Source organism: Neomonachus schauinslandi, chromosome 10 (assembly GCF_002201575.2).
Source record: "Neomonachus schauinslandi chromosome 10, ASM220157v2, whole genome shotgun sequence".
Lineage (NCBI taxonomy): Eukaryota > Metazoa > Chordata > Mammalia > Carnivora > Phocidae > Neomonachus > Neomonachus schauinslandi.
The window spans coordinates 92,326,305-92,348,035 of NC_058412.1; the positions used below are offsets into that span (position 1 = coordinate 92,326,305).

Below are 21,731 nucleotides of genomic sequence, written 5' to 3' on the forward strand. Positions count from 1 at the left end.
ACTGAGGAACCCCCTTCGATGCCCTGACATGCCAGCCTCATGCCTGGCACTTGAACAGGGGAGGCTGAAACAGAGCTGGCCATGTTCCACACATGCCCCTGGGACCCTTTTGGGTGCTCCTAAGTCCCAGCATCTCTGTCTCTGTGCCCAAGGAGCTCACAGTTAATTTCCCCTCACTGCCTCTCTTTCCCATCAGTCTTCAATCAGTGATGCTCACGAGCCATGTATGCATATTTCAAATGCTCTGAACCACTTTCCAGGGTTTCCCTGTGGGGTTAAGTTCCAGATGCCAACTATGGTAGTTGGCTTGGTGATACACCCTGTGTCAGCCACCTGTCCTTCCCTGTCTCATCTGCCTACCTGCCTACTGACCCTCCCTGTACTTCCCAAACAAACCACTTACATTTGAATCCTTGTCTCAGGGTCCACTCCAGGAGAACCCAACTTGAGATAAGGTCAAAGGGCACCCAAGGAAAACTGCTCTAAGGACCAACTGGGGCTCTTCTACAAAAGCACTAATGCAGGGAGCAGGGTCTGGAGGGGGTGCAGAAAGAAGGAGAGAAGGACATGATCCTCACAACACTACTAATATTTACATGCTTGAATGGAGTTTAGTCAGCCTCTTTATCTGACAAGTAGCAACACAGCCACAACACTGTATTTTCAAAACTACATGACAGATCAGTAGTCTTTAAAAGCCCTGAAAATGATCACAGGTCCCCAAATAAAATAGTATAATTCATAAAACCAGTTGAAAGGGTATTTTTTTAGCCTTTATCCCATTAAAAATATTTTAACATTATATAATAAAGTGGGCATAGTCCTACAAAGAGGGAAAAATGCACTTAATATAATTTGGGCCAAATGACAACTTCTTGCACATTGCTTCACTCCGTTTCACTTTCTGGAACTCTACCAATTGTTAATTCATTTGCATTAGCTACAGTCTATTCAAGGGGAAATATCCCTGGCATTTTGGGGTGTGTGGGCAATACGCTCCATCAGAACACCTCTCTCCTAAAACTTACACGCGGTCAGCCAGCAGAGGAGGTAAAGATCTGATAGCTGAGTGGGGAGGGATTAAGAGGAAACAAGTTGTTCTGGCCTTCCTAAGACCACCACTGGACACCAGGACAAAAGGAAGAGGCAGAAATGAAGGGGAAGACAGCAGGGACAAACATTACCTTCTCTGAAACTCTGCTTACTGCACAGTTTGCTGAGGTAAGTGGTGTCACTAGCTGGAGTTTGAAATATCACTACGTGGTTTCACGGGCACAGTTCAAGCATTCAGCTTTGGACTCAGGTGACTCCCAATGTACAGTTCTCCATGGAACTCACATCTTTCCCAACTGTAGCTACATGGTCTGCTCTTCTATGCCATCACAGATTGTTTTCAAAAGGCATTCCTTACCCAAGACTCAACTGCTCTTTTTTGATTTGATTTGATTTTAAGATTTTATTTATTTATTTGACACAGAGAGAGAGAGACAGCGAGAGAGGGAACACAGGAGAGGGAGAAGCAGGCTCCCCACTGAGCAGGGAGCCCGATGCGGGGCTCGATCCCAGGACCCTGAGATCATGACCTGAGCCGAAGGCAGACGCTTAACCAACTGAGCCACCCAGGTGCCCCTCAACTGCTCTTGATATAAAAATACTTACAAAGGATCATTCTCCCTTTCAAATTCCTCCCTCTCACATTTGGCTATATTGTGAAATCAACAATAAAGTAAAGCATCAATGTAAAAATAAAAGGAAAACTTCTATTATTTCCTTTTTTCTGTTGGGGAAGGCAAAATTCCCTGCTTTGTCCACCACTTTCATTTTCTCTATGGAATCTCTGAACAGCAAAGAGATTTACATTGTTGATACTAACAACTGCTTTTTGAATGTTAAGTATTCTAGTTGAATAGTAAGAGAAGAAAACCCGGAGTGCTGCAGCTAAAACTTGCTATTGCTTGAGCACATCTAACCTCCAGATCTTGGTTTCTAAATACCCTTCTCCACTAAAAGGAACCACAGCTCCTTGGAAAAGAGGCTAATTTCATGTCTGAGGCAGGGACATATCCGGTACACCTGGCACACCTTGTGCCCCAAAGCAAAGAAGGCTCAGAATTAATGGGGTCAGGTCAAAAGGACACAGAAGCCAATTCGAAGAGACTCTCCCAGGCAAAATTTGGGAAAATATGAACAACAAAAAGAATAATTACAGTGATTGATAGTACATTGACTAAATAAAAATTCACAAGTCCATGATGATACTTAAAAAAAAGAGAGAGAAAAGAAGGCAAGAAAGCTCTTCTCTATAGAAGAACGCCAGCTGATAAAGTAGAAGTCTGAATTAGAAAAATCACCATTTCACAACCTCCACTATAACTGATTCAGGCATCACTGACAGATCTTAAAACCACTAGGATAAAAGACTGTTGAGGAACAAAATATTCCCAACATGTCAAACTATCACTTCATAGATTATTGGCTCAGTTGCAAAAAAGGTACTATATAATAGAGAGATCTAGAGATTGCCATCTTAACCAATGCATCAAACTCAACCTCACTTAGATCAGACCACCTGACATCACAACTGATGAACCTCCTGATAGGATGCAATAGGAAGTATGTAACCTCAGCTATGACTATTTAAATTTAACTAATTAAAATGAACAAAGTTAAAAACTCAGTCCTGTGTCACAAGCCACATTTTAAGTGCTCAGTAGCCATGGGTGGCTAGTGGCTACTGTATTAGACAGCAACAGTACAGATAGTGAACATTTCTATCACCATAGAAAGTTCTGTTGGGCAGTGCTGGTCTAATCCAAATTTTCAGTTAAATGATATCTCAAAGAAATAACCAGTCAAATTCAGATCATTCTACATGCAATTAGACTACTTTCTTCAAAAAGCCAGTGTCATGGAAAACAAAAAAAGAAGAGTGGGAGGAGATTAAATTAGATTTGTAGACCAAAAAAGATACAATAACCAAATGTAATGTACAAACCCTACTTGGCTCCTGGTCTGGAAAAATAAAGAGAATTTTGGAGGGAACTGGGGAAATTTAAATATCGGGTGGATATTAAATGATATTACTAGTTTTCTCAGGTGTGATAAAGGTAGTATGATTATGTAGGAGACTTTCCTTGTTCTTAGGAGATCCACATTCAAGTATTTAGGGGAGAAATGTCATGGTGTCCACAGCATACTTTCAATGGCTCAGGAAAATGTGTGTACACACACACACACACACACAGCAAATATGGTAAAATATTTACAACTATTGCATCTGGGTAGAGAGTATGTGAGTTTTCCTAGTCCATTCAGGCAGCTATAACAAAACACCGCTGACTGGGTGACTTATAAACATTAGCAATGTATTGCTCACAGTTCTGCTGGAGGCTAGAAAGTCCAAGATCAAGGCTCCAGTGTGGTCACCTTCTGGTGAGGACCCTCTCCTCATTCAGAGCCACCACACTCTCACTACATCTTCCAATGGTAGAAGGGACTAGGGAGCTCTCTGGAGCTTCTTTTAGAAGGCATCCTATGTCATCCATTAGAGCTCCACCCTCATGACAGAAGCACCTCTCAAAGGCCCCAGCTCAAATACCATCACACTTGGGGGTTAGGATTTCAAGATATGAATTTCAGGAGGATACAAACATTCAGATCACTGCATGAATGTTCATTATAATAATTCTTTTCATTTATCTACGTACTTGAAATAAAGGCTCAGTGGGGGAAACTCCTAGAGGAAAAAAAAAGAAAGGGAAGTACTGAAGTCAACTTCTCCTGTAACCAGTATTCAGTTGGGTTAACTTGAGCAGCAGCCCTTGGCCAGCACAAATGGTGAGAAAAAAGGCCTAGCCCTCCATACTTGGCATAATTTGTGGAGCCAAAGGTTGCCCAGCGCCTTAGGGGAATGGGGTCCCAGAATCAGAGAGGGCCATGGAGAGCAGTTGCTCTGGGTCACACAGCTGAGGAGCATAAAGGTGAACTCCGTGGGGCCAGTTCTACCCTCAGTCTCTCCCCAACACACTGCCTGACCAGAACAGAGGAGGCCAGACCCCAGAAAAAGAATCCTTTAAAGAAGGAGGTAGTCCCCAAAAAGAATGACAATGACATGGATGGAGCTAGAATGTATTATGCTAAATGAAATAAGTCAGATAGAGAAAGACAAATACCACATGATTTCACTCATATGTGGAATTTAACAAATAAAACAGATGAACATATGGGGGGTGGGGGAAGAGAGAGGGAAACAAACCATAAGAGACTCTTAACAACAGAGAACAAATTGAACAGTTGATGGAGGGAGGTGGGTGGGGGATGGGCTGGATGGGTGATGGATATTAAGAAGGGCACCTGTTATGATGAGCAATGGGTGTTGCATGTAAATGATGAATCACTGAATTCTATTCCTGAAACCAATATTGCACTGTATGTTCACTAACTAGAATTTTAATAAAATTTTTTTAAAAAGTTAACTTGATAAATGAGAAAACATAAATAAAAAAATAAAGAAGGAGGTAGTCTCTAGCGGGATCCCTAATGCTGCTCAAATTCAATCATGAAGCCAACAAATACCATACGCCAGGTCTGTGCCAGGTAGTGGCTAGTGCCTGTGCCTGTACAAGGTAATTATCTGTGTAGTATAACAAAGTACAGCTATTCCATTAATTCCTCAACTAAAACAGAAATCTGAGAAAATGCAATTTCAAGTTCCCCAATCAAAATTTGGCCACACAGAATCCACAGAGAAAATGGGCAATTAATTTTATGGATGAACAACTGAACATTAGTGACCACTGATCTGACACTAACTACTCTTACTTCCTTCTAATTTTAGCAGAAGAGACCGAGAGAGAGAGAGAGAGAGAGAGAGAGAGTACAAAACAAGATGTTACCTTCAGTTCTTGAAGCTTCTCTGTATTGGTGGTAAAATGTCCAACATGAGCTTGGACATGCTCAAACCGTTTTAAATATTCTTGGTTTCGAGTATGAGCCTTCTTTTCTGATTCACATATTTCCTTCAGGTATTTCTTTAGTTTAACATACTTCAGCTTAACTCTAGAAAAATAAAAGCAGATTTTTAAACATTGCAGTTAAACTCTGACAAATCAAAGGAGGAGAATTTTCTTTAACAAAATTGTTAATGAGACAATATATTTGGAGATATTTTACCCAAACACTGGAAGCTAAGGGCAGAATGTACATGCATTTTTAGAGAGAAGAAATTAATGCAACATCACTGAGTATCACATCCAGGCATAACTCTCCTGAGAAATGTATACAAGACTACATTATAACATTCACATAATAAAGATTTATATGGATTTCTTTCTCAAAATTAAATGTGATTTCAAGAGCGGTGTCTATGTGGCCATGGTCGGATGAATAGCCCATTAGCATTCTTTTTATGACAGACCATTTCAAAACTACCTGCTTAGATGGAAATAGAATCAAACTATAAACCACAATCCATAAACATTAAGAGATTCCAAAATTTAAAATATCCCAAAAGCTCTCATTCAGATAATATTAAAAATTTTAATTAGGAACTGTCAAATATATTTTTAAAATATTTTATGATATATATGGGCTGTAACTGAACTTGAATTGTGAAAAGACCTTTAGAGACTCTCATCCAAAGTGTAAAACAAAGAGTACACTACTCTTCGCACAGAAACCAATGCTGCTCGCTCTAGCTCTGGGTGATGATGAAGATTACCCAGGGGCAGATAACAGAGGGTCTGGTAAGCTGTTGTGACAGATACTCTGCAGGCCGTCCTCACACCCTCCTGGCGCAGCTCTTCCTCTGCCAGCCACCTGGTAGCACCTGTCTCAGCTGCATCTGGTATCTTGCTTTCCCAGAGCTACTCCTCTGAGTTTGCAACATGGATGTGAGAAGGAGTTAACACCTCCTGGGGCAGCCCTGCACAATGCAGAGTTACCAGCAGGTAAATGGCTCTCCTTCCTTCCCTTGAGTGGACACTTGTGAGGAGCAGGGAGGCGGGCTACATGGCTCCCCTCAAGGTCTGGAAGGATGGAGCCCCAGGTGCCCACAGCAGTGACCAGCTCCTACTTCATTCTTCCCAGCTCTGCTCACCAGTTTTATGTGACCACTTCCTAAAATAAACTACCATCTACACACAAACCCTTGTCTCAGGCTCTGCCTTCTGGAGGGGGCAGGGGGACAAGATTGAAATAGCTATGTCAGACAGTTTGGATTTTTATCCTGTTAGGAAGTCAAAGAAAGTTTATTTTTAGCAAATCATTCCCTCTGTCTTCCAGGAAACGAGAGGCTAAGTAAGAGAGGGGAACAAACTCGGCAAACTGATAGCTTGGTAAAGGTCCCCAGGAAGCCAGGAATAGGCTGCAGGTAAAGTCTCCACCCCTTCAGCCGTCCCCTTAGCTGCAGGCTACAAAAATGGCAGCTGCCAGGAATGCTCTCAGACTTGGGCCCATTTCTGAGGCCATGGCATCCACAACACTGCTATTACTTGTACCATCTCACTGGCTTTTTGTCTCTTCTAGAAATACTGGGGACATATCACTGTCCACTGTGACTGGTATCCTTGGAAGTACACTGAATCCTAAAACCATATGAGGAAACAAATGGACCCGATGGGTGGTTTGGTTTTAAAGTTTTCTCTCGATTCCGAATGACATGTTTTCATTTCTCACTCACATTATGATGTGACTAAATCACCAAATTAATGCTATCATAGCGAGAAATTTTTCATATGAATAACATTGGAGGGGTGCCTGTGTGGCTCAGTTGTTAAGCATCTGCCTTCGGCTCAGGTCATGCTCCCAGAGTCCTGGGATCGAGCCCCACATCAGGCTCCCTACTCAGCGGGAAGCCTGCTTCTCCCTCTCCCACTCCCCCCATTTGTGTTCCCTCTCTCGCTGTCTCTCCCTGTGTCAAAAAATAAATAAAATCTTAAAAGAAAAAACTGGAGGCAATACCACACATTTGGCTTAAGGATGAAGTTCTGTTTCCATAAAATAGAATTAAAAATATTAAAAATCGGCTCTGCATATTAGAAGAACCCAGAAAGGATAACATGTATTTTATCCATTGCTCATAATTTTCACAGGCATTGTCAAATACCCATGAACAAATGAGACATCACATAACCCTGCCTTCAACAGCTGGTTGAAAGGCCAGCTACAGTCATTATGCCTTAATCATTACACAGGTTCAATGTGTTTAAATTGTGACCAAAAAGATAAGACTATATAATGTATCTTATTCTTCAGATATATAGGCCAAATAGATTCCTGAAATACCACAAGTACCAAATAGTGAAAATAAAACAATTTTTATCTTACACAAATTTTAACGAAATTTATTCCTACATTTGATAGGATTATATTATATTTCAGTGTTTACTGGAAACGAGTACACACTAGACACAAGAGAACAGTCAAAGTACTGCAATTATGGTATCTGTAACATACATTAGGGTTACATTTTTATTGATTAACATTGGCCAACTGGCTTAAAAACTGTTACCACTGTCACATCGTACCTGTATACATCAGATTGATTATATTCATAAAGTTTCTTTTCCAGGTCCAGTCTCTTTTTTTCACTATAATATAGAAAGAAAATATTTTATAAATAAGTTACACTGATAATAGGCAATTGGATTTAGAACATGATCTCTTTTGAAATTACACCTTTGTGAGAATGCTTCTCTGGTCTTTCTAAGAAGTAGAAAATGCCAGCTGTTTGAAACTCAAGACACAAAAATATTTGGTAGTCACCATGGAAATCTAAAAAGCAAAATGATACCAATATGAAGCAAAAAGAACAAGATTTTCAAAGTAAATGGTAGAAAGGCACTAAGAAAAGACTGGAAAGCAGGTTCACTCATTCAACAAGTACTTCTTGAGTGCCATGATGAATGAGGTACTGTTCTAGGCCTGAACACTAACATGGCGAACAAGCCAGCCAAGGGCTCTGCTGTCAGGCAGCTGACATTCTAGAGGGAAGGACAAGCAATAAACAAGATAAATACGTAGAATATACTATGGCCAGATTTTTCTGAGATAGTGGCAATTGAGTGATGGGGTTCCACCAGATCAAGACAACATACTTCCACAAATCCACCCTCGACTGAAGACTGGTGGCTTGCTCTGCTCCCAGCCAGACAAGCTTGGGCAGAGCCAAGTCTCTGAAAAGTGTACCTAGCCCCATTCACATTTAATGAAGACCGAGTCCCCTAACACTATTACTTTGAATTTGGAGGAGTTTCTTTTTATCTTTGTAACATCACCATGATTTGTCACTGACTGCTACTCCCTGGAGCTACTCCCAGGAAGAACTTAGCTTGTATTGTTCAGGTGGGTGCTGGCAGTAAGCTAGAGGACAAAGCTTATCCTGCATACCTGTACACCCAAGCCTGGTAAGAGGGAAGGGAAACTAGGCAGCAAAGGAGGTAGCAACAGTCAAAACAAAAGGGCTATGGGGTAAAACCGCTGAACAGGACTAGCCATCCCAGTCCCAGAAAGAGCCCTTGGGAGGGTTTAACCACAGGGGGGTTTAACCATAGGGGTTCTGCTCCACCACCAAAGTATAACCTTCAACTGAAGCCAAATTGCTAATCTAAATTAACTAAAGCCCAAAAGAAAAATCACATAATGTCTGCAAGAAAAATGCCAGGAAAAAAAAAAAAAACAAAAACTGTGAATCAAAGACAAGGAGTCCAGCAGAGGGTGACCTCAGGTGGCTGGCTAAGGGAAAGGGGCTGAACCCATGTTCCATTTGGGAGCTCTTAATTGTTAGTTTCTGTTTTTCTTTAGATATGTTTTCCCTTTAAAAAAAATCCCCAAAGTTACTCTGTTAGCTACATTAGAAGTTAAGTAAACTTCTTTGCTTAGCATAATCTAGAATGGAAACTACCATTTAACCAAATTCTTTTAATGGGAAAATGGAGTCCAAAATCCAAACACCAAATCTTAGCTTGGGAACACAGGGTCTATTCTTTAGTTAGGGTGTGCCTATGTTTAAAAAGGAAAAAAAGATTCCAAGGAAAAAAAATCATAGAGATGCTATTTTTTTAAGTAGTAGCACCACGCACATTTTTATTTTGTCATTAATAAGAGTGAACTTATTTTTGTGTATGGTGTAAAAAAATGGTCCAGTTTCATTCTTCTGCATGTGGCTGTCCAATTTTCCCAACACCATTTGTTGAAAAGACTGTCTTTTTCCCATTGGATAATCTTTTCTGCTTTGTCAAAGATTAGTTGACCATAGAGTTAAGGGTCCATTTCTGGGTTCTCTATTGTGTTCCATTGATCTATTTGTCTGTTTTTGTGCCAGTACCATACTGTCTTGATGACAGCTTTGTAATATAGCTTGAAGTCCAGAATTGTGATGCCCCAGCTTTGGTTTTCTTTTTCAACATTCCTCTGGCTATTCGGGATTTTTTCAGGGGTTTCATACAAATTTTAGGATTATTTGTTCCAGCTGTGTGAAAAAAGTTGATGGTATTTTGATAGGGGTTGCATTGAATGTGTAGATTGTTCTGGGTAGCACAGACATTTTAACAATATTTACTCTCCCAATCCATGAGCATGGAATGTTTTTCCATTTCTTTGTGTCTTCCTCAATTTCTTTCATAAATGTTCTATAGTTTTCAGTTTACCTCTTTGGTTAGGTTTATTCCTAGGTATCTTATGGTTCTTGGTGCAATTGTAAATGGGATCCATTCCTTAATTTCTCTTTCTTCTGTCTCATAGTGTATAGAAATGCAACTGGTTTCTGTGCATTGATTTTATATCCTTCTACTTTGCTGAATTCCTGTATGAAGTTCTTACACCATACACAAATATAAACTCAAAATGGATGAAAGACCTAAATGTGAGACAGGAATCCATCAAAATCCTAGAGGAGAACACAGTCAGCAACCTCTTTGACCTTGGTTGCAGCAACTTCTTGCTAGACACATCTCCAAGGTCAAGGGAACGAATAAAAATGTTAATGAAAGTCAAAAATGAACTACTGGCACTTCATCAAGCTAAAAAAAAAAAAAAAAAAAAGCTTTGGCATAGCAAAAGAAACAGTCAACAAAACCAAAAGACAACCGACAGAATGGGAGAAGATATTTGTAAATATCTTGTCAGATAAAGGGCTAGTATCCAAGATCTCTAAAGAACTTATCAAAGTCAACCCAAAAAACAAAAAATCCAGTCAAGAAATGGGCAGAAGACATGAACAGACATTTCTCCAAAGAAAACATACAAATGGCCAACAGACATATGCAAAAATGCTCAACATCACTTGGTATCAGGGAAATACAAATCAAACCCACAATGAGATAACCACCTCACACAGGTCAGAATGGCTAAAATTAACAACTCGGGAAACAACAGATGTTGGCGAGGATACGGAGAAAGGGGAACCCTTTTACACTATTGGTGGGAATGCAAGCTGGTGCGGCTACTCTGGAAAACAGTATGGAGGTTCCTCAAAAAGTTAAAAATTGAGCTACCCTATGACCCAGCAATTGCACTACTAGGTATCGACCCAAAGGATACAAACATAGTGATCCAAAGAAGCACCTGCACCCCAATGTTTATACCAGCCATGTCCACAATAACCAAAATATGGAAAGGGTCCAGATGTCCATCAACAGATGAATGGGTAAAAAAGAAGTGGTATATATATACAATGGAATATTAATGGGCCATCAAAAAGAATGAAATCTCGGGGCACCTGGGTGGCTCAGTTGGTTAAGCGACTGCCTTTGGCTCAGGTCATGACCCTGGAGTCCCGGGATCGAGTCCCACATCGGGCTCCCTGCTCATCAGGGAGTCTGCTTCTTCCTCTGACCCTCCCCCCTCTCATGCTCTCTCTCTCATTCTCTCTCTCAAATAAATAAATAAAATCTTAAAAAAAAAAAAAAGAATGAAATCTCGCCATTTGCAATGACATGGATGGAACTAGGGTATTATGCTAAGAGCAAAATAAGTCAGTCAGAGAAAGACAAATACCATATGATTTCACTCGTATGTGGAATTTAAGGAAAAAAAAAAAAAAACACAGAGGACCATAGGGGAAGGCAGGGAAAAATAAAATAAGACGAAAACAGAGAAGGAGACAAACTGTAAGAGACTCTTAACTATAGGAAACAAACTGAGGGTTGCTGGAGGGGAGGGGTTGGGAGGATGGGGTAACTGGGTGATGGGCATTAAGGAGGACATGTGATGTAATGAGCACTGGGTATTATAAGCAACTGATGAATCACTGAACTCTACCTCTGACACTAATAATACACTATATGTTAATTTAAATAAAGTAAAATTAAAAAAATAAGAGTGAACTTAGAAGAGAAGTGAAGGAAATATGGCATAATTGCTTCCATGTTAGAAATTTTTATTAGTCACTTTTGCCTCTTCTAAAATTTCATGATTAATAGGATACTTAGTTCATGAAGAATGAATGACTGGACAGTGAGCTGTCATTAAATTACAAAGACAGAAAGACCGTTAAGTGTGTCTATGACCTTGTGCCCTGATGTCATGCTTCACTTCTGTGCTATTCCTGCCAAGGAAGTGTTATCAGAATCTGGTCATGAGGAACCATTAGATGGACCCAGCTTTAGGATCACCCTCTGGAATGAAAGTTGTACTCTACGAAACTGTCAGGAACACAGGACAGGGAACGACTACGGAATAGCTCCAGACTGGGGGAGACTGAAGAGACATGGCAAATGGGTACACAGACAGGATCTTGGACCAGTAATGAAAAAAGACAGTCTTAAGACACTTGGCGGGATGCCTGGGTGGCTCAGTCGGTTAAGCGGCTGCCTTCGGCCCAGGTCATGATCCCAGAGTCCTGGGATCGAGTCCCACATTGGGCTCCTTGCTCAGCAGGGAACCTACTTCTCCCTCTCTCTCCCTCTGCTTGTGCTCTCTCTGTCAAATAAATAAAATCTTTAAAAAAAAAAAAAAAGACACTTGGCAAAATGGGCAGGTGATGAAATTTGACTAGAGTCTGTGGACTGGTATCAATCAGTGTTGATTTCCTCACTGGGAGAGTTCCAGGGTGCATCTATGTCCAGGAGCATCCTTGTTTTTGGAAACAGACACTAGAGTTTTTAGGAGTAATGGGGCATTTTATCTGTAGCTCTCAAATGGTTCAGAAAAGACTAATGATTTTAGGCAGATGGGCAGATGGACAAAAACACAAAAAATATAATGAAATGTTAAGAGCTGGGGAATCTGGGGCACCCAGGTGGCTCAGTTGGTTAAGCTTCTGCCTTGGGCTCAGGTCATGATCCCGGGGTCCTGGGATCAAGCCCCGCGTCAGGCTCCCTGCTCAGCAGGGAGTCTGCTTCTCCCTCTCCCTCTGTATGCTCTCTCTCTCTCAGATAAATAAGTAAATAAATCTTAAAAAAAAAAAAAGAGTTGGGGAATCTGGGTGAGGGGAATACCAGAAGTCTTTATCCTATACTTGCACTTTTCTGTAAGCTTGAATTTAATTCAAAATAATTTTTTTTTTTAAAGATTTTACTTATTTGACAGAGAGCACAAGCAGAGGGAGAGAGAGGGAGAAGCAGACTCCCTGCTGAGCAAGGAGCCTGATGTGGGACTCAAACCCAGGACCCTGGGATCATGACCCAGGCCGAAGGCAGCCGCTTAATCAACTGAGCCACCCAGGCGCCCATAATTCAAAATAATTTTTAAAATCCACCTATGACCTCTGGTGAAAAAAAGGTCTTTTTGGGAATCCATCACTTCCTGTACAGCAAGTGCTTTTTAATCACGAACACAGAACTTCTTCGTTCTTACTCTGTCTTCAGTAGATACACACATCTGCCAGTCACAATGACCTATTACGGCACTTCACATGGTGAAAAACCACAAACATCTCCTGGCCTCCCACTGCGGACAACATGATGCTAATCTCATTAAGTCTTTAACACAGGCACTTTTCCCAACCTCCTCATCCACACTGCAGAGCTTCTGAATGCTGTCTTTCCTTTCTTTTTTAAATTTAAGACTTAAAACAAGATATTTACCCCAATAAAAGGGGAGGATCATCTTGCAACCCCTACATACTAAATCTTTATTTCAGAATCTCTGAAACACCCAGCCCTGGGATGTATACCCATAGCCCACAGTTTCCGTCACCTGCACCCCTCACCTCGACCATTCAAAGGTTTACACAGATGGGTAGTCCTTAAGAGTGTAGCCACATGCTTTGCTTTTCTCCTTTTAAGCCACTTGTTATTCTGTTTTTGTCTCAATACCAACTTCAGCTTTACTCAACTAATATCTCAGAATCAATTTCTGGACTATTATGATATCTCACTCTGAATCAATAGTGGCATTGAAAAAACTGGGGCTGGTTAATGGGCCTTTTAAAGGGATGTTTTTATATAATTGTAAGAGTCAATTCCAGTCACATGTTTCTACCATGCTTGTGGCACTACACACACCGTAAGGAGTCACTCCAGCAGGCTCTTTAAGATTCTATGATTGATTTCACCAGAGTGCAGAGAAAACACCATACACAAAAAGGAAAAAATTAAGAATGTACATCTATGTGTGACTACAGCTGAGACAATCTGGGCTAGAAATACACCACTTACAAAGGAAAGGCCCCGTTATTAGACCAACTATATTAGACCAGCAATGAGCCAGCTCTAAGAAGGCCAGGAAAGGGCAGATTGCTTTTATTTCCCACCCCCAGGAAATTTCTGGACTGATAAAGCAGCTGTGATGACCCAGAGATGCAGCCTTTAAAATGACCCTGAAGTTTTAGAGTCTTTGTGATCACTGAGATTGGTTAAAAAACAAAACAAAACTAAACTAAACAAAAAAGCAGGTACATTCAAACACTCAAATAGGATACAAACAATGATACGCATTACTTGTTGCTTTGCAAAACTACAGCTTTCAACTCTTCATTTGAAGTTCATTACTCTACTAGATAAAAAACAAATCTGTGGCCTTACCATACATATAATTCAGTGCTCCTCATTTCTGGTGAAGAACCAAGGTTCAGAGAAGCTGAACAACCTGCTCAAGGTCACACAACTGTTCGTAGAGCAGAACCCGTTTCTCTGCATCCGAAGTTATTTGCCTCTGTACTTACTATGCATTAGTTATGGACTTTTAAAATGAAAAATAAGGAGCGCCTTGGTGGCTCAGTCGGTTAAGCATCTGACTCTTGATCTCGGCTCAGGTCATGATCTCAGGGTAGTGAGATCAAGCCCTGTGTCAGGCTCTGTGCTCAGCAGGGAGTCTGCTTGGGATTCTCTCTCCCTCTGGCCCTCCCCCTTCCTTTCTAAAAAAATTTAATAAAATGAAAGGTGAATACACACAGCAACAGATTTGTACCACCTTAAAATTTTTTTAAAGACTCCAAATGCAGAACCATGAATAGGCTATAAAATTTGACTTGAATTCCTTATATAATTTCAACAGCCTCACCTTGCTTACAGTTAAAACATTAAGTGTTAAACATAAAGTGAGTACTAATCATTACACAGTTATTATACTATAAAGACTATAAGCAGCCAGGTGTTTCTAGCATAGGAAGCAAAAATGATAACTCACAATGAACCTAGTTCAGAAAGAATGCCATTTGGACCAGTAACATTTTAAAATTAGATCACGGGCTAAGAGATACAAATACCTAAAGGCCTGGGGTAGCTAAGCTACTCTTCTAACAGAACAGTGTCAAAAGCACTTTAGGCGTGCTGATGTACAGAGCAGTGTCTTGTCTTTTAATTATAAGGTATGTGCAGACACTTAATACTGTCTTTGAAATATGATACTGTTTACTTTCCCTGGTTGACTGGAAAAGCGTCATGATTTAGTGACAATGTGTGGCACCAGTGTTGTATACAAGACATTTGTAACTCCTGGACCCTGGATGGTTGGCTTTGGGATTTCTGCCATTCACTCAACAAACATTTGTCAAGCCCCTCCTCCCCTGAGGTACTCTATTACCAGCTAAAGATCCAGCTAAATACAGCTCCTGTCCTCCTGGAATTCTCTCTCTAAGCAGGGAGCAAGTCACTTAAGCCATTTATCTACAGTGCTGTAAAAATAAGAGATCACCTAAGTTAGGGAATGGGTTGATCAATACTTGCGATAGGGAAGGCACTTCAGGAAGTAATTTTTTTAAAAGTTGGAGGTGAGGAGGTGCCTGGAGTGGGTGAGTGGCAGTAGGTCAGAAAGAAAATAGGATACAGGAAAGAATTAAGGGGTAAAATATTGTGAGGACAATTAAGGAGGCCTGTTGTGGATGCTCTATAAATATCTGACAAGAATTAAATCTAGGATAAGATGAATATAATTCCTTTTCATAACCACATACTTCTGCCTTTACCTTACATGTAATTATTGTTGTCATTTTATATTTGTCACACACAAAGCTCTCCTCTTCACTGAAATGATTTTGTAACTTTTAACATTCATTAAACACTTTATCAAGAGATCCAAAAATCTATTTCCTTTCTTGTCAGCTAATGAGACTTCCAACTCCAATTAATTTAGCAGCTAAATAGTGGTTCCAACAACTTATCTTTTATGTGGTTATTTATAGTAAATTGCTTTATAATTTTCTCTCTGTGCTCTTAGATCTAACTGTTTTCAGTGGCTCTCGTCTTTCATGTCTTAAAGTATCATGAACCCTCTGGAAGCTGGACTTCTGTAAATTTCATCCCTTTGCTGGAAATCTGGCCAGCCCTCGTTCCCCCCAAAAATGTCTCCTGCATTTAAATAGGGCATATGTTACACACACACACACACACACACACACACACACGCACTCTCTCTCTCTCTCTCTCTCTCTCTCTCTCTCTCTCTCCCACCTGCATTCCCGGACCTGTCATCATTGAGGCAGTGCAGCTGTCAGGGTGGGATGACAATTTGAAGAGAGAGAAGGGAGGCGGCGTGTAGAAGGGAGTAGAGAAATTCACAAGGCGTGATTGAGAGTGACAGGCAGAAGAACTCCTACTCTCACTTCTGGGCAAATTCAGTGATGCGGCCGTATCTTCCGGCGGGAGACCTCCAGTAAGGGCGATGGGCCAGGGTATTTGGTAAATTTTGTCCTCCAGGCCCCACCGGGAGCTTGGTGGCGCAGGGTGGGGGGGGGTCGTGGGCGGACCCGGGCCCAGGGAAACACGGCGCGGGAAGTGGCAAGGAACCGGAGTTAGGGCACCGGCGGACCCTCGGCCGGGCCCACTCCCCGCCCCCGCCCCGGGTAGGCCGTACCTGTCCCGCAGCCGGTGCTGGAGGCGGCCCAGCCTCTCGTAGTAGTCGGGGCTCGCCAGAGGCTCTGAAGATGTGGAGGCCTGACGCATGCCGCCGCCGCGCTCGTTCTGCACCGCCAAGAGGCGGCCACCAGGATGGGGGGCAGGTTGGTTGTCCGAGGCGACGGTCCCACCATGCACCGCGGGTAAACAGGGCTCCAGCCGCCATGCAGGGGGCGGGACCGAGGCCCTCGGGGGTCGGACGGGGGCGGGGGCACCGTGGATGGGCGGGGCAGACGCCGCGGAGGGGCGGGGCGGGGCCGGAGGCGGGGCGGGGCGGAGGCGGGGCGTCTTGTGAGGCTGCATTGGCCGCCTCCAAGAGTGGCGAATCCTGTCTCCGTGCTGGTGGCGGGGTGTCAGGTCGTGTGGCGCTGTTCCCCGGCTTCTCCGCCCCTACTTTGGCGTCTCCCTTTCCCTTCACCCTTCAGAATTCTCACGGGAGAGACCCTGGCCCTCCCAGAGGCAAGGAGCACCACCGAAGGCCAAGTCAGAAGCCGGTCCTGATTACGCCCCCGACACCTTGGTAGAGGCTGGGGGATTGGGGGGAACGCAGCTGGACGGGAGCAATTGACTTGATCATTTTTGCCTTTGTCATCAAACTATATTAATTTTCCAAGGTTCATTCTCTACTTCTTCCTACCACCTCTACCTCCCTTTTTCCAGGATTTCTGAGAGCCAGCACTGTGCTAAACTTGTTTTCCTACCACACTTAAAAGCAAAACAAAACATCACAAAAAAGACAAAAATGAAAATACTAAGCAACTGCGCTCAGCCCTGACAGTAGAACAACCCCTTGCTTGAAAGTCCGTGCTGACCCACGGATGTGGTTAATGCTGCAAGTGACATTACTGGTTGGTGAAGAGGGAAGAGTTGCTAACTAGTTTCTTATGAAGCAGACATTTGTTTGTGCAGACGTGGCTCTGTGGGCAAAAGCCCTGCAGAATTCTTCAGCAGGGATTCTGGAGCCAGACTGCCTGGGCTCGAGCCTCCTTTTCCTCCGCCCAGCCCTGCGACTGCAGGCAGGTCACCCTCTTGATGCCCAGACTTCCTCTTGTAAAACGGGAGGCTCTTAGTGCAGGACCCACCTATGCCATTGTTATAATTACTAATTAATGTGTGTAATGTTTATAAGAGGGCCCAGCACATAGTAAGCATCAGTTTTTATCATCATCATCATCATCATCTTGGAGAATAAGCTTCCCGAAGAAAAACATATTCCAAAACACACAGAGCAGAAGAAAAGGAACTACAGTAGAGAGTTTCTTTGGTCTCTTATTCTTCACTTGGTTTCTTTTCTCAGCCATTAATTTAACTTATTCTTATGTGCAAGGTGTGACTTCAGGTAGCAAATTGATCATTAGTGAGACAGACGGACCACTTAAAGGTTGGCAATATAAAATTATAATGTTACTCAGCCTGCTCTTCATATTTGCCAGGTCCAGAGCAAGAGTCCTTGGAGACCTTCGTGCTATCTGTTGAAGTATTAAACAATTATAACTCATGATGACAAGTTGTAGGTAAGCTATGTTCTCTCCTCCTACCTTGACCAATGTGCCTTCATGAGAACCAGGAAAGCCACCACGGAATTTAGTTCTATGACTCTTTCCCCTACTTACCCTCTTATTTCCTACCTCCAGCTCAGTCCTGCACTGTGAGAGGTTCCTACATGGGCAGAGATGTGTGTGTTCCCCACCCCAGTCCACAAGTGCCTACTCTATCCTGATCCCCACCTTAGCCTCCTCTTGGCCACACATCAAGTCTAATCGTGAGCACACCAGTGATAGTCACCCTTGCAAGAATGATCCAGGAAGGAGGTCTCTACAGGCCTTGGAAAGGAACTTGGGCCCCTTTGAGCAAAGAATGTCAGCATCGTAGGTACCCCGAATGTGTTCTAGAAAGGTGTGTGTATGTGTGAGCTCCAGGCAAGTCCATACACTGGCCCTGGGACCTCTTTGCCTTGTATAGAGTAGCATGGCCAGAAAAGGGCCAGAACAAGCTCTATAATATACAGAAGCTGGGGCAGGGGTCCTCTTGCCGGGGTAGTACTAATGCTATATTTCTTAGTTGTTATATCAAATCATTACACCATATTGATTCCACAGTCATGTACAAAGGTTTATTTTGCTGATTTTAGTGCAAACTATGTTTTACCCACCACACTGGCAAAAATAATGCATATTTTTAGCATATTTTATTTAGGTTCACCCTCACCCAGATAAATTTTTTAAGGGAAAAAAATCCCTCAATTAATATATCTACTTATTTTCAGCAAATATACAGAGTAAGCAGATGAAGCAGTCACTTAGCATCTCAAATTTTTATTAGGCCATATTAGGGGAGCCTAAACTTAAATATAAATAAACAGTAAATAGATAATTCAAAATAATTATAATTTGCATTTTATAGCTGATTTATTAATGACACATGACAAATCTACATGCAAGACCTTCTTTATTAACAATAAAACATAGCAAACTAAGTGAATATTTCTAGAGTATTTATGCTAAAATTATGCATTCTAAATGTTGACACTTTTAATAAAGGCAGTGTTCTTCACTTTGAATATTTAATTTGCCAGAGTACTGTCTTTTAATATTGTTCTTAAATCCCTTTATATTAGCAGAACTGATTTCTATAAGCAGCTCTGTTTTTACTTACCTGGACTACAGGCCAGCAAGTCTGCCTGGATCGGCAAGGCTTCCTATAAGCTACAGTATGTCTTAGGTGGAAGTTAGAGAGAATCTAGTCACCCCTTTATTTTTTAGAGGACGAAAAGGATTCGGGTTAGGTAAGGGACTTGGCCAAGGTCACACAGCTGGCAATCTGGGTGATATCAGTGAATTTAGTTCTAAATATGGGTCTCCAGGAGCCCCACTAAACAAACAGTAAAAGAAAGCCAGTGTTTTATCCCTATAGTCATGGATCCTAGGGTGACCCATATGAAGCTGCTGCTTTTGTAAGCTCAAAGAACAGACTGATGAATGGAAAATTGGTTTTGGAAATATGTTGGAATTGGAATTCTACAATTTAAATTTTACACTTTTAAATGCCATTTTAAAAATGGATCCTGTATATTTGAGTCAAAACTGCTTGCATATTATGTTTGTTTGCTAGAGCTGCCATAATAAAGTACCCCACATGGGGTGGCTTAAACAACAAAAATTTATTGTGTCACAGTTCTGGAAGCTGTAAGTCTGAGATCAAGGTGTTGGCAGGACTGGCTCCGTCTGAGGGTCATGAGGAAGAATCTGTTTCATGCCTCTCTTCTAGCTTCTGGTGGTTTGTTGGCAATCCTTACCATTCCTTGGCTCATAGATGCATCATCCTGATCTCTTCCTTCATTTTCCCACGGTGTTCTCCCTGTGTGCATGCATGTCTCCAAATGTCTCCATTTATAAGGACACGAGTCATATTGGATTAGGAGCCCACCGTCCTCCAGTATGACTTTATCTTAACTAATTATCATATCTGCAATGACCCTAGTTCCAAATGACGTCACATTCTGAGGTATTGGGAATTAGAACTTCAATATTTGAATTTGGGCGGGGAGGGGTGCACAACTAAACCTACAACAAACACAAACATGGAAAAATATTTCATTTTGCAATCACTCTACAGAAATATTAGACATTGCATCCTATGTTATTAGAAAATTCAGTTTGTACATAATAAAAAAAAGAAAATTCAGTTTGTAAGAAAAGAGGACCCAACAGTAAAAGGTAGGAGGAAAAAGAAAAGAAAAGAAAAGGTAGGAGAAAAGGTTGTCACATGTATGTGTGTATGTAACCCCTCCTGTCACTGAGCATTGACACTGGTGTAAGTATTTGTTGCCTCATTTAAATCCCATGACGGTCCTTTGAGGGCAATGTGAGTTTAAGCAACTGGCCTAAGATTATGCTGCCAGTGTATTCTTGGCCAACTAGCAGTAGGGCTAGAATTCAGACACAGACCTTTTCCAATTCCAAAGCCCTTCCTTTCCTAACTGCCATTCTATATGGCCTTAAAATTCACCATTTGCTATTCATCAATACCTACTGATATTTCTATTTTCCTGTATGAGATGTGTAAAATATAATGTATGCAGGAAGGTTTTTACATTTACATGTGTCATTGTTTGGGGGAATAGTATTCACTGACAGAATGCATTTTTCTACATGCTATGATACAGCACTATGCGTTCATCATTCTGTTCATTTTTCTCTTTGGCACTTCATTTCTCATCCTTTCTAGCAGTTAGATGGGTCTATATGGCCCAGTCTGGCCAATGAAATGTGAATGGAAGTGATGCAGCCACTTCTTGGCATGGCCTTCAAATGTCCTATAATTTTTCCCCACTTTCCATTTGTTGACCCATTACGTGCAGAGATTCCAATGGAGAACTCTGTGGCTCTGGAAGAAGATAGAATGACTGCAAAGAGCAGAGGATGTGACTTGTGCAAGAAATAAGCCTTTATTGTGTTAAGCCATTGATATTTGGGGGTTGTTTGTTTCAGCAGCTGGCATCACTTAGCCTGATTAATACACAAGCATTCCATAGAACAATTACACAAGTGCATCAAAATGCCTTTCCACAACATTCCCAAAGAGGATTTATAGGACTCTCCAGATGGTCAAGGAGATTGCAAACCTGGAACTCTGAGGTTAAGAGTCAATGTCTGAAGAAAATGCATCTAGAGCAGCTCTGTTAAATGAGACTTTCAGCAATAATGGAAAGGTTCTATTCTGTGCTGTCCAATATGATAGCCACTAGCTACACGTGCCTTTTGAGTCATTGCCAGCTAGTGCAAATGAGGAATTGAATTTTTAATTTAATTTGATTTTAATTAATTAAAATTTAATTTTTACAGGACATATAATATGATTACATGGATTACAGGACAGTTACTATGTTGGACAGTGCAGATCTAGAGAAAAAGTGACAAGATGGATAAGCACAGGGGGAGATCATAAGTTACTGGGAGGTAGAAAGGTAGGAACTAGAATGTGAGATGCCATTCTTGGTGGGAGGTGTTGGTGGTCAAGAGGGGAGATGTGATCATTAGTTTTATGTGTCAAGTTTGCTAGGCCATGGTATCCAGTTGTTTGATCAAATACCAGTCTAAATTTCGCTATGAAGGTATTTTTAAGATATGATTAGTATTTATAAATCAGTAGATTTTGAGTAAAGCAAATTGTCCTCCATAATTGGACAGGCCTCATTCAATCAGTTGAAAGCCTTAAGAGAAAAAACTGAGGTCCCAGAAAAAAGAATCCTGCCTCCAGATTGCCTTTGGATTCAAGACTGCAGCATCAGTTTCTGTTGAAATATCCAGACAGCAGGCCTGCCCTATAGACCTTGGACTTGCTAGCCCCTATGTTTGTATAAGCCAGTTCTTTAAAATATATTGCTCTCTCTCTTTCTTCAGATTATCTGTCTATCTATCTATCTATCTATCTATCTATCTATCTATCTATCTATCT

General features: G+C 41.5%; 1 protein-coding gene across 1 annotated transcript in view; it reads right to left on the reverse strand.

The window, feature by feature from the left end:
• KIZ (kizuna centrosomal protein) overlaps window positions 1-16,416 on the reverse strand; it is a 126,201-nt gene extending 109,785 nt beyond the window's left edge. The window contains exons 1-3 of the mRNA XM_044918578.1: window positions 16,234-16,416; window positions 7,527-7,589; window positions 4,896-5,058 (exon numbers count right to left, since the gene is read on the reverse strand). Coding sequence (XP_044774513.1) covers window positions 4,896-5,058; window positions 7,527-7,589; window positions 16,234-16,322 — 315 coding nt within the window. The 5' untranslated portion in view covers window positions 16,323-16,416. The remainder of the gene's footprint in view (window positions 1-4,895; window positions 5,059-7,526; window positions 7,590-16,233) is intronic.
• Between the last annotated feature and the right edge of the window lie 5,315 nt (window positions 16,417-21,731).